Source organism: Columba livia, chromosome 3, assembly GCF_036013475.1.
Source record: "Columba livia isolate bColLiv1 breed racing homer chromosome 3, bColLiv1.pat.W.v2, whole genome shotgun sequence".
NCBI classification, from domain to species: domain Eukaryota; kingdom Metazoa; phylum Chordata; class Aves; order Columbiformes; family Columbidae; genus Columba; species Columba livia.
Window position 1 is genome coordinate 78,947,001 of NC_088604.1, and position 13,872 is coordinate 78,960,872.

A 13,872-nucleotide genomic window follows, 5' to 3' on the forward strand; every position below is an offset into this window, starting at 1 on the left:
AGTAATTTCTGAGACTTGTAATTGCTGAAGCTCCACAAAAGGCACACAGCCTCCAAGAACTCTGCCAGAGAGTGAGTTTGAGCCCTGTGGTGACAGAAAAATTTCCTGCCATGATGGAAACTACACAGTACCGAGTACGTACAAGCATCAGTGGAGACAGTAAATACATGGAGTCGGGAGCAATACAGACAGCATTCAAGCCAGGTGTTCTTTCCCTCAGCATATGCAAATAGTCTGCACTCTCACCTATTCTCAACACAACCAAACATGAGACAGGCAAAACCAACTCTGTTGCTCAGCCAAGGTGTAAAGCATAAAGAAGAGGTAGTTTGTCTCTACTTTGCCTTTCAGGTCATGCTCTGAGCAGGCACTCAAGAGCATGGGCACAGCCCAGCAACAACTGCTGGTGGGAAGCTTTCTCAGCTGTAAGTACAGTGTGCACACCAAGCAGGGAGCACACCCACCTTTAAAGCTGCATTACAATACGGAACCTGAAAAGCAGCTCAGATTTCTCACTGGAAGATGAGATAAAATTGCCTGGTTAGCAGTTTACCAAAGCCAACTTCCTTTGTAACCACTGGGACACAAGTGATAAGAACCTGGAGAGTACAATTTAAAGACACACTTTACAGAAGAGGTGCAATATAAAACATCCGAACTAGATTTTTCAGTAGTCATTAAGCAGCATGAGAATTACAACAAAAACTAAATAACTTCTGTATTCAAGAACAGCAAAAATCCTCTTTATGCAAAAACTCAGTTTGGGAGTGGGTAGGTGACTAATGATTCCTGTTTTAAACAAGTAAACAAACAAATCCTCTCACAGGAGTTGTTGACATGAGTCAACAATTGTCACATCACAGCAAAAATGCTGGCACCAAAACTGAGAGCTGATCAGGAACTAGTGGTGAGCAGAGAGCTGACTTTGCTCCTGCTTGCCCAGATGTAGTTCCCAGTTAAATCAATACCAGTTATGCCTACTGAGACTGAAAGGCAGAACTGAACTATTACGACTCTGATTCTCCTAAACTTAAACATAGGTAAATATCATCTGAGTAGCCCCACTGAAATTATTAAACTTATTCCTGTCAGTCTTAGATCACTGGTAACTAGTAGCACAGTCAATGTTTCCAAAGCTCATCATGCTTTGCTATTTATCAGTCTGATCAGTAATCTGTCACTTTGCAGGTGTAACAGTATTTTGGTCAACTGAGCTACAGCCAGACATGATGTAAGCAGATAACATTTAAAGTTTTATTCCAGTTTCACTTGCACTGACTCTGAACTTGAAGCAGTCAATATTAGAAGTCAGCAAATATCCTTGGGAGCTTTTCAAACTACCTGAATTAACGTGAGTCAAAATTCATCTTTATTCCAACCAGTGCTGCCTTAATGATGCCAATGGGCCGTGCTCTCACATTCTGCTGAAAAAGAGGATGAATTTGAGTTAATCACTTAGAGGAAAATTAGGCTGATATACCTGCTCTGGCTTACCCTTAAATGCCTATTACACCACATCAAAGATCATTTGCTAAACTGATTCTGCAGCTTGAAGTCATTTTAATGAACATGCTACGGTTGCTTAATTAAACTGTTAGAAACAAAATCAGGGATTCACAAACTATGGCATTTTATTTCAGAGGCCTTTGCTTACATTTGTACAATATATTACATAATTCTCCATTTTCTGCAGAACCTAATATATATTTTATAGCTTTTTTTCTATAAGCTTTTCCTTCAGTGTTTGTCAACAAATTTTTACAGTCCTGTACAATTCTGAATACTTTGAAACCATTTTCAATAAAATCAGTTAACCTTAAGCACACACTATGAAGACTGAAAAGGCTTTTCTTAGAAAAGTCAAATGTAAAGGATTCTGACACTCTAGCATCTACAAACAAAATGCTTTGAATTCTTACATGTTGTATTGCCAGAAAACAAAGAAAAACATGCCAGCCCCTATTTCCCCAGGCAAAAGAAGTACACAGAACTACAATTAAAACAGTAAAACAATCTGTACAATAAAGTACTGTGTATTAACAGTGCCAGGTATTAAATAGCTTGAATGAACACTTCCGCAATATACAAATGTCTTACAAAGGTATATAATTAACAGGAGAGAGCTTGGGATCCATACAACATAAAATCAATACAAGTGAAAACAGTTTGAAGTTGGTTTTGGAATTTGTACAAGGCATTTAAAAAAGTAAATGTCTACCACTCCGCTAGCTATTTATTTTAAAAACAACTACCCTTTTGTGGCAGTGTTCTTATCAGCAACCACAAATTATAGCCTCACAACTTACTCCGTCTTGAAGTCCTCTCCTTGAAGCTCGTAATAAAATAAGCATTACAAATGAAATATTTGTTGCTTTAAGGGAAAAGAAACATTTACAAGAAAACACAAAAATATAACTGTTATAATCCATTATGAATAAATATACACTTTAAACTGGCTAAATACAATCTTTATACATTAAGATTTAATACAGTTTGTTAGCCATTTTCTTTCTTTTTCATAATGTATTTTATCAAAATTAAAAAAAAAATACTGTTTTATAGAAAAATGGCAAAGTACAGTAGTTTCATTCCAATTAATGGGTTCTTCAAACCCAGAGTAACCTATTTAAGCCTAATTCAAACCTGTAAACATTAGTCAGTCTTTTTTTGTTTTCTTTTTTTTAAAGGAATTCTCATATTTGGTTATCAGGACTGGTGTCAAACATCCTACTCACTGCAGGTTTTCAACTGAATACATGTGCTTGACGTATACAATTAAAGCCACTATAAGGTGACTTAGCAGTTAAAAAACAATTAGCTTGTACAAATGAAAATAGGTTCAATATTTGTCATAAATAAATGGAAAAATATCAAATGTTCCAGCTTTAACAAAATACCAGGGAATACAGTAAGCCTTACCACATTTATATCAACCAACCCAACAACTATATGCTCATTGTACTGTCCCTACAGGCAGTGAACAGCCTCCATTTGCCACAGTGGAAGGCCTTCAAGTCACTAGACTTACAATTCCCAGTCAAGTTGGAAACAATTATTGCTTGAGGAAAAGCAGTTTGTTGTACTTTTTCTTCATAAAAGTGCACTTAAGTGCAAAGTTAGCTTGTCAAGAAACAACTTTAAATACAAAATAGTGCTTGTCCGAATTTTGTGCCACTGTGCAGTATAAAAAAAAAAAAAAAAAAAAGAGAGAAAAAAAAAAAAGAGTGGCCCTCAGCAGCCATTAAGTGCAAAGTGCTTTGGCAAGTCCTGCTGTCACCTGCACTCAACTGACATTCCATTCTGTGATGAGCTTGACATAGATGGTTCTGCTAAAGTTAACATAACTGCAGCCGTAATGGAACTAGAAGAAGGTGATGAGGAGGAAGATGATGTAGTAGCAGCACCTGCACAGGAAGAGGAAAACAGGTTATAAAAGTTTACAAATTAAGCAACTAAAATATTTTCCCATTCAACAGCAAGCACTGGTATATACTGACTCCAGCAACCAATGCCTAATAATTAAAAAGAGAAAAGCCTCCATTCCCTTGTTTTTGTAGAAAATACTCCAGCTATGTGCCAGGCAGCAGGGCATTGTTCCTTTCAGCCCTGGTTCACTGGCCACCCAGACCAAGGGTCCAGCCAGAGCTCACTCCTGACCTACCAGCACAGTCAACCGTTCCCCTTCGTTCCTGTGGAGATCACCACGGGTAGGGCCTTGTCACAGCACCGAATCTGCACCTGCACCCTGCGCCAGCAACCAGTAAGCAACTGCAGATCCCATGTCATGGCTGCAGTCACAAAAATCTTACTACACATGGCATTTCAGTCTTTCTTCTTATACTCAGTGGGCTCTTAAATGTGCACGTAAATAAGGCATGGAGAAAACAATCTTTTTAATGCTGCACATTAGAACATTCCCTACAGCAACAGGTACAGGAGCTTCAGGGAAATCAGATTTAACTGATGGTCTCCATTAAACTCATAAAATAAATCACTTTTCCTAAGGGGAAAGCACTAACTACACACAAACAAAACTATAGTGTATTATTGTGTAACTTGAAGAAAGTTAGAAGTTATTAGTAACCTTACATTTTTTGTTCACTGGTTGGAAAAGCTTTTTTTTCTGTGAATTTTTTTTTGTATAAAGTAATTTTGCCTAAACAGAATAGATTTCATGCCTTTTTTATATATTCTTGTTACATAGTCACTGGATATCTGAACCATACCTACTAAAGACCATAAAATAACTGCATACAGTCTTTACAGTCTTAAAAAAAAACAAAAACCCAAACCAAAAAAACCCCAAACCAAAACACCAACACACCACCACAGAAAAACCCCAAACACACTCCTAATGGCACACATCTCCCTAAAAAATACCCAATTCTTGTTAACACCTTAAAAACAAGACATGCAATTTAGCCCTCTAAAAGTAGAATTTAGTTTCCAGCACTTACTTTCCCGCTCTTTTTTCTTTAAGCGCTTTCTTCTTCGGTCAATGGAAGCTACCTCAGATTTCAAGGACAAGTAATGTTTCCTGATTTCCTGCAATTTTTCTTGGAGAACTGTTATGCGCTCAGCGCTCGTCAAATTTTCCAAGTCAGCTGCAAATTAAAAAAAGCTCTGTCAATTATTGTATTGCCGTGTTACCAAAGACTTCCAAATTTCATTGAAGTGGGAAGTATTCAAATCTTAGTGATGTGCTTTGAGGTAGCAGACAGCAAAGCTGCTGTTCATTGTCACAGTTATTTTTGAAAGATACCACCACAGATACACTTTTTTTTCTTTTTAAGAAAGTGATAGAGAGAAAATGCACACATTCCTGTCCCCATAGGAAAGAAAAACAAAAATTAAGACAACTGGTGAAAACACAGGGGTCAGAACTAGCTTTGAGCCTGTTGCTTTGAGTCCTTGCTAGGGCTCAGTTTGGTCTAATACACCAGGAAGGTCAGTCTTGGCCTGCTTGCAACCTGCTTGTTTTCTAACAACCAGGACTACAGGGATCTGAAGAGCTGTGGGGTGCTCCTGATGGAGTCCATGGCATATGAGCCATAAGGTATAGCTGCACAGGACCTTCTCCATGGCATCTCACACAGGGATGTCGACAGACATAGCCAGCACAGAAGCTGCCCGTCCAGCTGTTTCCAGCTGGGAGCTCCCCACCACATGGCACAGAGCTGTGGGGGGCACAGGCAGAAGGAACTACTTGGGTTCGGTCCCTTTCAGCCACAGGTCAACCACACTGGACACGCTCCATTCAAAGACATTTAACAATCATTTAAACTACTGTGGGCTGCTGAATGCATTTCAGCAACCTATAGTGAAGCTATAACACCAAAGGACCAAACGCCACAACTGTACGAGACTGTGGGAAAGTGAGGAAAACTCAGAGACATGGCAAGTGGCTTAGACTCCTGCAACAGCAGGAAATGTGTTAAACAGCACTCCAAAGTCCAACTTCCGCCAAGCAAATATAGCATGTGCAATGTAGCCATGGTAGAAAGGAAGGAAGGAGAAAAAGCTCTAAATGTGTTGCACAGGAAACTTGCCCAATTAATCTCAGCAGGCCAGTATCAATAAAGACACATTACATGGTCATAAAGAGAAAAATAATGTAACTTGACTGTGAAGAAGGACTATGAGAAAAGTACTTCTATTGTAAAGTAACACTGAGATTCAGGGCTGAAGAAAAAAAATGCAGAGTCAGATTCTCTCACCGCAGAAACAGGTGTCTAAGTGGAGAATTCCCTGGATGGAAGAATGCCACTGGCAAAAAAATCAGCAGATGTGTCTACACCGTATGCTGTGCCAGCTCTTTCCCGCTCCCACGTTACGTGAGAACAGCAGCCTTCACACAGCCTGGGAGAGCACAGAAAAGCACAGAGCATAATGCTCTAAGAACTTCAGAAACTTGACATATACTAAGGTCATTTGTGAATACTGAATGAGATACTACGGATCACTTTAAGAAGTAATTTAAATCAGTACCACAATGCAGTTTCCATTTGACCTTTAAAAGCAAAGAGAAAGCAACTCATGCAATACTATTCCTTTACAGTCAAGACCAAGGACAACAATTTATTGCTGACCAGGCAATCAAACATACAGATGCTGTAAGAGAGAGGGCTAAAAATAGCGAGTTTTTTATTTTAAATAATTATTTTCTGATTGTTCTATTGGGGAAGAAGGCTTCAATCACCTAATATCTTCTCTTTTCTCCCTACTGCAAAAAACACTGCAATAGCACACACACAGAGGTAATTAAGAAGTTACATTAATAGAAGGCACTAATACGCTACTGGACTGTTTTTCAGATAGGCAAATGCATGCTCCTTTCAACACTACTAACTGATATCTACACTTGTGCCTGTAGCTGCCTGACACAAACACACCAGGAGTTCTTACTACTAGAAATAGTGAATGTGTCATGGTTTACTAAGGCAAAATGGAAGGAGAGAAAGTTACAAATCAATCATGTAAGTGTCTGAACAAAAACTACAAAATGACGAGTAAAACACCAAGAAAATATCAACACAAGAAGCACACACAATGGATAACATTCATGCCAGAATGACAGGTCTCCACAGGATGGCAAGAACACAAGTCAGTGCAGGAGTCATATCTAGAAACAGTATTGTAAGAGTGCAATATAGGCAGTTTCCTGCACTGAAATTGAAAAAAATAAAAAAAATTCTTAAATAATGATTTATCACAAAATTAAGCAAACTGAGGATGGAGTAACTTTAGGGAAAAATCCCCAAAATACACAAACTTCAAAAAGCCTTCTCATACCATACTGCACGACTACAGTAGGCATATTTTGAAAAAATACTTACACATTTGAAAACTCCATTTGTAAACTTTGGGCAAACGATTATTCTGTTCTTTGAGATCAGACTCCTTCTCTCCATTTTTCCCACATTTTCCTGGAGATTGTGTTCTTGTGGGTGCTTTGGTTTGGTGAGATTTCATGCCAGTAGAAACTGATTTTGCTGACTGAGGCTTGGACACAGTTTCACCAGCAGATAGTTCTTCACTATCACTGCTGTTTGCTGAGGACACAAGAAGATATATTTGTTATAAAAGAAAGCAACCAAACTAAAGCCAGAATCTACCCCATGCTAATTTTCGTATAACAGAAGTTTATTTAACCAAAATCCTCCTACTCTAAAATGATATAACCCATGCCACTGTAAAAGCTTGGCACACAGCTCTTTGCATCGCTAGTGTCGAAATACAGGACCACAAAACGGGTATGTATTGGGGTTCCTCTAATTCTGGCATGCTATGAAAGGGGCACCTTGCACTGGAAACACCATTCAGTTAAGTGCTGTGCAGAAAAACATCTTCAGCTGACCTAAAACAGAAGAACTTCACCTCACACTGAAATAACTAACAATAGAAACAGGCTGAACGCAGATTTCTAATAAAACTACCCAAAGAACAATAACAAAATAATGTCTAAAAGACATGATTTATGAGAAAATATTAGAAGGATGAAGCTTGTTTAGCATTATGAATATAACTGGGGTGGAAGGGGGGGTAAGAGATTATAATTCAACAGATGTCTAGTGACACTGTGTAATAAAATGCCTAAGGCAGCTGCAGAATCTCCATAATCAGAGTTGTTTTTAAAAAACATCTTCAATTAATATTTATCAAGAGAAAGTTATACCTCAGTTTTACCTGCTCTAGGTGTTGACAAAATGAACCCTGAAAAGTCTCTTTGTTCTGGTCTTTATGATCTGGTGAAGTATGCTGAAGAATTCAAACACCAAGATATACATGGTATGTAAGAACTCAGCTGGCTGCAGAGCTGCCGTTGTCTGCCGGCTTAACCCAGCAGCAAGAGCTGAAGATGCTACAAACACAGCTTTAACTGGCATACCTGATTTTTTTAAAAAACATGTTTTGCTCACAACTGACTCCACTTCTTATCTATTTATTGCCCTTATTATATATAGCAGTGCCTGATAATAAAAACTGAGTGCATACACACCAGGGACTGTACACAGTACAAGAAACAATTCTATCTTTAAATTGTTTGGATCCCGAAGACGACACTGGTTTTGACAAAAAGAGATAAATTCACACATCAAAGGGAACAATTGCGAGACTAAAAATCTTGTATTAGTTCTGCAAATTCAGTTTGTTTTGTTACTTTTATTCCTAGGGCGAGGAAAGGAATAAGGATTACTGAAGGAGGAGATTAGTGAAATGGAGTGAAAAAGGATGCGAGAATGTGAAGAGGAAATCAATGAAGATGAAGGATCAGTGGGGTGAAAGCAAATACCATAAAGTACAGACTTTTAGTAAAAGCTGTTAGAGAAAGGAGGGGGCTGAGGGAAGAGAGAGGAAAAACAGGATGGTATACGCTTTCTAACCTTGCTTTAACTGCGTTTTTTTTTAGCTATCCTCCTCACTTCACTCTCCAGCTGACTGTTCCCTGGTATTTTTTATTAACCATGTGATGAGGCAGTAATTGAACCTGCTGCCTCCCCAACACGTGTTCATGTGCCTCTCTAATACAGCTCTGCTTCTATTAAGCTTCTCTTCCCCAGTACTGTGGTCTCTATTTCAATTAGCTTCTACAAATACAAAAAAGCTGCAAAAGCCGCATTATTTACTAAAGATGTATCAGATGATATCGGAAGAAAATAGATCCTATATTTTTCTGGAATTATTCTCATATTTGCTACTGGAAGAGATATTAACCTCTAAAAACTCATCCTGCAGAAAATACATAGTGTAATTTCATCCAGCTCCCCTCTAAAACATGCAGCTATCACGCCACAGAGATTCCTGTCCCAATCCTACCAGCTGCGACATACCCGCTCTTCTTGGTCTTCCTGAATTACACGATATTAAAGACCTCTAAGAAATAGGCACAGAAAGAACACAAGACATTTAAAAACCCTTTGGAATGCAGCAAGAGTAGTTCCTTCATTTAAGCAGTATTAAGAATTCCCTGATGAGAACATTTTGTCCAAATACATTTTTTATTTCCAGATTTAATCTCCTACAATCATTCAAATGACACCATACCTTTAATGCATTTAATTTCACACAGAGCTGCTGTACTTACTAGTTTTGCTCTTCTTTTTGCTGTTCACAGATGTTTTGTGGCTTCTTTTCTGCTTTTTTGAGGAGCTGCCTCCTCCCTGAGCATCTTTAAGTCTTTTTTGGCCTGTACAGACTGTGATTGGGAAAAAAAAAATCTGAAGTTAAATAAGTACTCGCACTTCTGTGTGTTTTTCTCAAAGTCTCCAAAAAAACACTTCAGAGCTTAAGTTTGTAGACAACAATGTGAATGTTCCTGCCTATCCTTAAATGGCTCAGCTTTCTACTTATATTGTCAACAGGAGGTGAAGGAGGATGGATGGCAGACACAATTTGTTGGTTAGAGGGAACATGTCAGATGATTGCAAGTAACCTTGCCATAGGCATCACTGGAATTTCTCTCAAACCACATGGATATTTTTTTTTATACTGTAAATGAACTAAGAATACATTTATTTGAAAAACTTATCAAGAACTATTGGAACTGAAAAAATGTTTCAAAAAGCCTACTGCACTTGGAAGCTGTGAGAAAAAAAAAAAAATCAAACAATCATTTGTGATCAGTAAATACATTAATTGAAAGTATTCATTAAAAAAAAAATCTTAAATAATGTTAAAAAAACAAAGGGAAAAAGTCTACTGGTATTTGTGACTACAGAGGGGGAAAGTAGAAAAATAAGAGAAAAGAATTCTAGTACACCCGTTATAGGAGCAAATTTTAGGAGCTGTTCAAAAGTTGTTCCAGAACCACCTGAGTTACAGATTAAAAATTACTCCTGTAACAAAACCACTTAAATTAAGGAACTCCATTTTCTAAAATGGGCAGTAAGCTGACAGAATAAGAAAGGAAGTTAAAGTCTAATGCATGTAAAAGTAACATTGTGCAACAGTGTGAAACTTTTTTCATGTGGCAATTATTTCCTTTTATATAAAAAAAGCAAACAAATTAAGTTCTAAACATACACATTTGTAATTAACAAAGCAATACAGGTGTATTTACTGAGGGCTACCTATTTACCTCTTCCGAACTCCCTCCTTTGTTCAAGGAAACACATTTTGTCACATTCTTTCAAAAGAACAATTTAAACAGAATGATGATGATAACACATCTTAAAGTAATTTTGAGAAAATCCAGTTAATTATTAACTGAAATCTGTTGAGATGAAGAAACCACTTCCATCATCTCAGGATTATATTCAGACATGTTTGGTTTTGTTTTTTGCCTTAGATTAATATTTTTCTAGGCACTTCAACACAGTGAAAGTAGCTGTACTTTTGATGGAACTGTAAAAGAGCCAGTGAAGCTTTTCACAAAAAAGCTTCTGGATCCAGCCTTGCGAATACTTAAATAGCACACAGCAGTACACTGACATCACATGCGCAAGTGCTCAGTGTTTATTATCCCCTGTTCTCTAGTGGTCTCAGGATAGGAACTTTAATTTGCAAAATCACATCTGAAACTGACATACAGTTAAAATAAGGTCAAAGTTTCTTATGAGCTTGATTTGCATTTCTTTTTAATTAATTTCATAAGATGCAAGTTTGAAATGGTTGCCTATGCATGCCATACTTGGCATTTTCTTTCCCCAACAAACAGCTTAAGAGAGATGCAAAATTTTATGTATGGAACAGTATCTTCTAAGAAAGGAACTCAAAATGTATCCATCTTGCTACTTCTTATACAATGTATTACAGTTTGCTCTGGGCTTTTCTTGCTAAGTCCAGTATAAACTTTATTCTTATATATTTTATTCCTCATTGAAACCATCACAATTCCTAATGAAAGGCTAAGAAACTTCCTGGCAGACTATCTCTTATTCACTAGATGATTATGCCATCTGCACACAAGTAAAGTAGACAGAAGGCTACTGCTACCTCCAACAACTAACTTTCGAGCAGTGTAACCATAACAGAATGAAAATACATCAGCAATGCTAAAACGAGAGCTGGCTAGGTTGAAAACAGCTCTGTTTACCCTTTCTTTTACCTTTTTCAGTATGCTCTGGCTCTGGTTGATTACTACTACTGGAGCTGACGCTGGCATCAAAACCTGTCGGAGAAATATTTCCCTCAGACTGGAGGTCTTGCAGCTCCCCTGCAACACTGTCCACCTCTATTGTGCTGTCTGTTTCACTTTTAATGCTTCGTATTTCTTCTTGATTTGGGGGCAGCGTCTCAGAGACAGTTACACTGGACTGATGTCTACTGGACTCAGTTACGGTTACAGACGAAGGCGATTCGGGAGTTGTAGGAGGAGTATTTAGCACTGAATTACTGCCACTGCTTGGAAATTCAACTTTCTTTTCACCCACATCAGTCGGTTTCTCCTCAACAGGTTTAATGTCCACGCTAGCTGGCAAAGATTTCTCAAGTTCAGAGCCAGGCAAAGAAATGTCTTCTTCTGCAAGAGTCTGAAGCTGCTCCTCTGCTGCAGCATCCTCAGGAGCAGCGTGTGGAGGGGAGGCAGCAGCTTCAGTGTCAGAGTCTGAGAACAGCTCCTTCAGCGTTTTCTTCGGCCATTGTCCCTGAATACTTGACCAGACATCTTTTCGATCCTTCGCTCTGGTGTTCTGAAGTCTTTCATCAGAATTATTTAGGAGCTTTATTCTTTTCTCTCCCACTTCAGAAAATCCTGAGTAGAAAGTACTTGTCCGTAAGGACTTCCTCTTCTCTTCTAGTCCATTGTACTTTTTAGTTGGAGTGATTTTCAGTTTAGATTTGTCTTCCTCATCTTCATCTGAGGAGCTGTTACTGCTGTTTTCTAAACTAAGGGAGTCTTTGTTTTTTGACTTCTCATCCTTTCTATTAGGTGACACAGTCTTTAAAGATTCATCTGCAACACAGTATCTTCGTTTACCACGTTTCACCTGTGGTTTTGCTGTTTTATCCACTACTTCCTTTTTTACATCCTTTCTCTTCTTTGTGGCTTCATCTTCTCCTTCGGAGTCAGTATCTTCAGATAACTCTTCCATCTCTTTTCGCAATCTTTCAGGAGACTTGGATCCCGACTTGGGCACTACTACATCTGTCAGAGCTTTAGTTTCATCTGGGAGGGATGAACTGCTCTGTTGTTCTTTTAAACAGAGTTCGTTTTTATCTTGGCTTACAGCTTCATGTTGAGACTCCTCTTTGCCATCAGCATGTACATTCAGGGCACTTTGGTCATCTTCCTGCTCACTATCATCAGAACTTTCAGAAGCTAATTAAAAATAAATTCAAAAGAAAAAAAAGTTTATCTTGATTCTGGTTACAAAGAATTCTTAAAAAAACAACTAGAGAAAAAAGTACAGATACGAACACATGCTACAGGGATGTCTAGTAGTATATATTTTAAATGGTACTTCCTGAAGACTACTTCAAAAAATTATTTCCTGTTCTGTTAGAAGGCATAATGGCTAGATTAGAAAACTATGAAAATTCTGTATTATACAGCACATCTCCAGGAATTTCTGAAGAGGTGGAGAAAACAGAGTGTGCACCAATCCATAAAACACAAACTTCTACATAACCAAAACAGAAGTTGAAAGATGTGCTTAACATAAAAACTCTAAATATTTCTTATGGGCTACAAATACTACCATTGTCTGTCCTTTTCCCAAAGCCCAGATTAGAAACAGTATTTTCCCTGGAGAATCCACAGTGTAAAAGGACAGAACAAAGACACTGGATAATCTCTAACAAACCAGCTTGATGATCAGCCTGCAAAAAGGAAACGAAAGCAATAATGAAAGGCACTTGGAGAAATGTATGAACAGTAAGAATGTAGGGCAACAGTAACAAAATTCAGAGACAGGAATAAAGAAACTGAGAAAAGAACCAACATAAAGGGGAAAGAATCAACAAGTCCATTCAATGGGAAAAGATATGGATATAAGGAGAAACAATGAGAATTGGCTTAAATATATGGGTAACTCCTTGATTTGTAACTCATCTGTTTTTGTTGGCACAGCTAGTCTAACTTTTCATCCTGCTACCCATCTCTCATTCTCAATTCCTCACTAAAACTCACCACACCACCTCTTTAAAGATTATAATGTAACCGGTGACAGAGAAGAAAAGCAATACTGTCAACAAAATTTACTGAAATGATCAAAATTTTATTAACTTTTTAGAAAAAGGTTTACTGAAATACTAACTTAGAGAAGAGCACACTAACAGAGAAAGAGATGCATACGACAAAATACCGTGAGAAACATTGCCTCAGGTGTTTTTCTTGCTTTATTTAAGATAGGCAGGATCTTAAATTCTACTCTAAGCCTCAATCTGAAAACAACTTTTATACAACCCTTCCAGTGTTGTTTGCTTTTTTCTAGTTAAACATCTATGGTAAACATTTTGGTCTACAGTTCCTAGAATTCTGTCACTTAAAATGGTCTTCTAACACTTGCTTTTCTCAGATCAAAACTACACTACTATTATAATGTAAGAGGTATCAAAATTTGCTATTTGAAATAAAAGAAAAGAACACCACATTAACAAAAAAAAAATCAGGTCCATCAAGTTTTCCTCTCAATCTATTTACTTTGCTGTGCCCTTCAGATGAAAGTTGAATACAACAGCATCAATCATTCCAGTTTAGGGGGAAAAAAGAAAAAAATCTGTAAAAAGTTTTGAGCAAGCAGCTCTGGAATTGGAGCGAAAAAAAACAGTAAAACATTAGAGCCTTTCACACTTAAAACCAAAAACGTGCAAGCAACAGAAAAAAAATGAATCCCCAGCATGAATCTATGTGGACTTAAGTGATAAAAGAATTGCATACAATTAAAAGCATTTCTGGAAATTATGCAATACGGAAAACATTTAGCTTCCCAA

General features: G+C 37.6%; 1 protein-coding gene across 5 annotated transcripts in view; it reads right to left on the minus strand.

Annotated features, from left to right (window-relative positions):
• Positions 1–1,613: 1,613 nt before the first annotated feature.
• The window catches only part of ARID4B (AT-rich interaction domain 4B), a 93,146-nt gene continuing 80,887 nt past the window's right edge, over positions 1,614–13,872 (minus strand). For all 5 annotated transcript variants that reach the window (XM_065059719.1, XM_065059718.1, XM_065059715.1 and 2 more), the window contains 5 exons: positions 11,048–12,259; positions 9,086–9,196; positions 6,837–7,052; positions 4,458–4,604; positions 1,614–3,404 (listed from right to left, as the gene is read on the minus strand). In XM_065059719.1, coding sequence (XP_064915791.1) covers positions 3,274–3,404; positions 4,458–4,604; positions 6,837–7,052; positions 9,086–9,196; positions 11,048–12,259 — 1,817 coding nt within the window. In that variant the 3' untranslated portion in view covers positions 1,614–3,273. The remainder of the gene's footprint in view (positions 3,405–4,457; positions 4,605–6,836; positions 7,053–9,085; positions 9,197–11,047; positions 12,260–13,872) is intronic.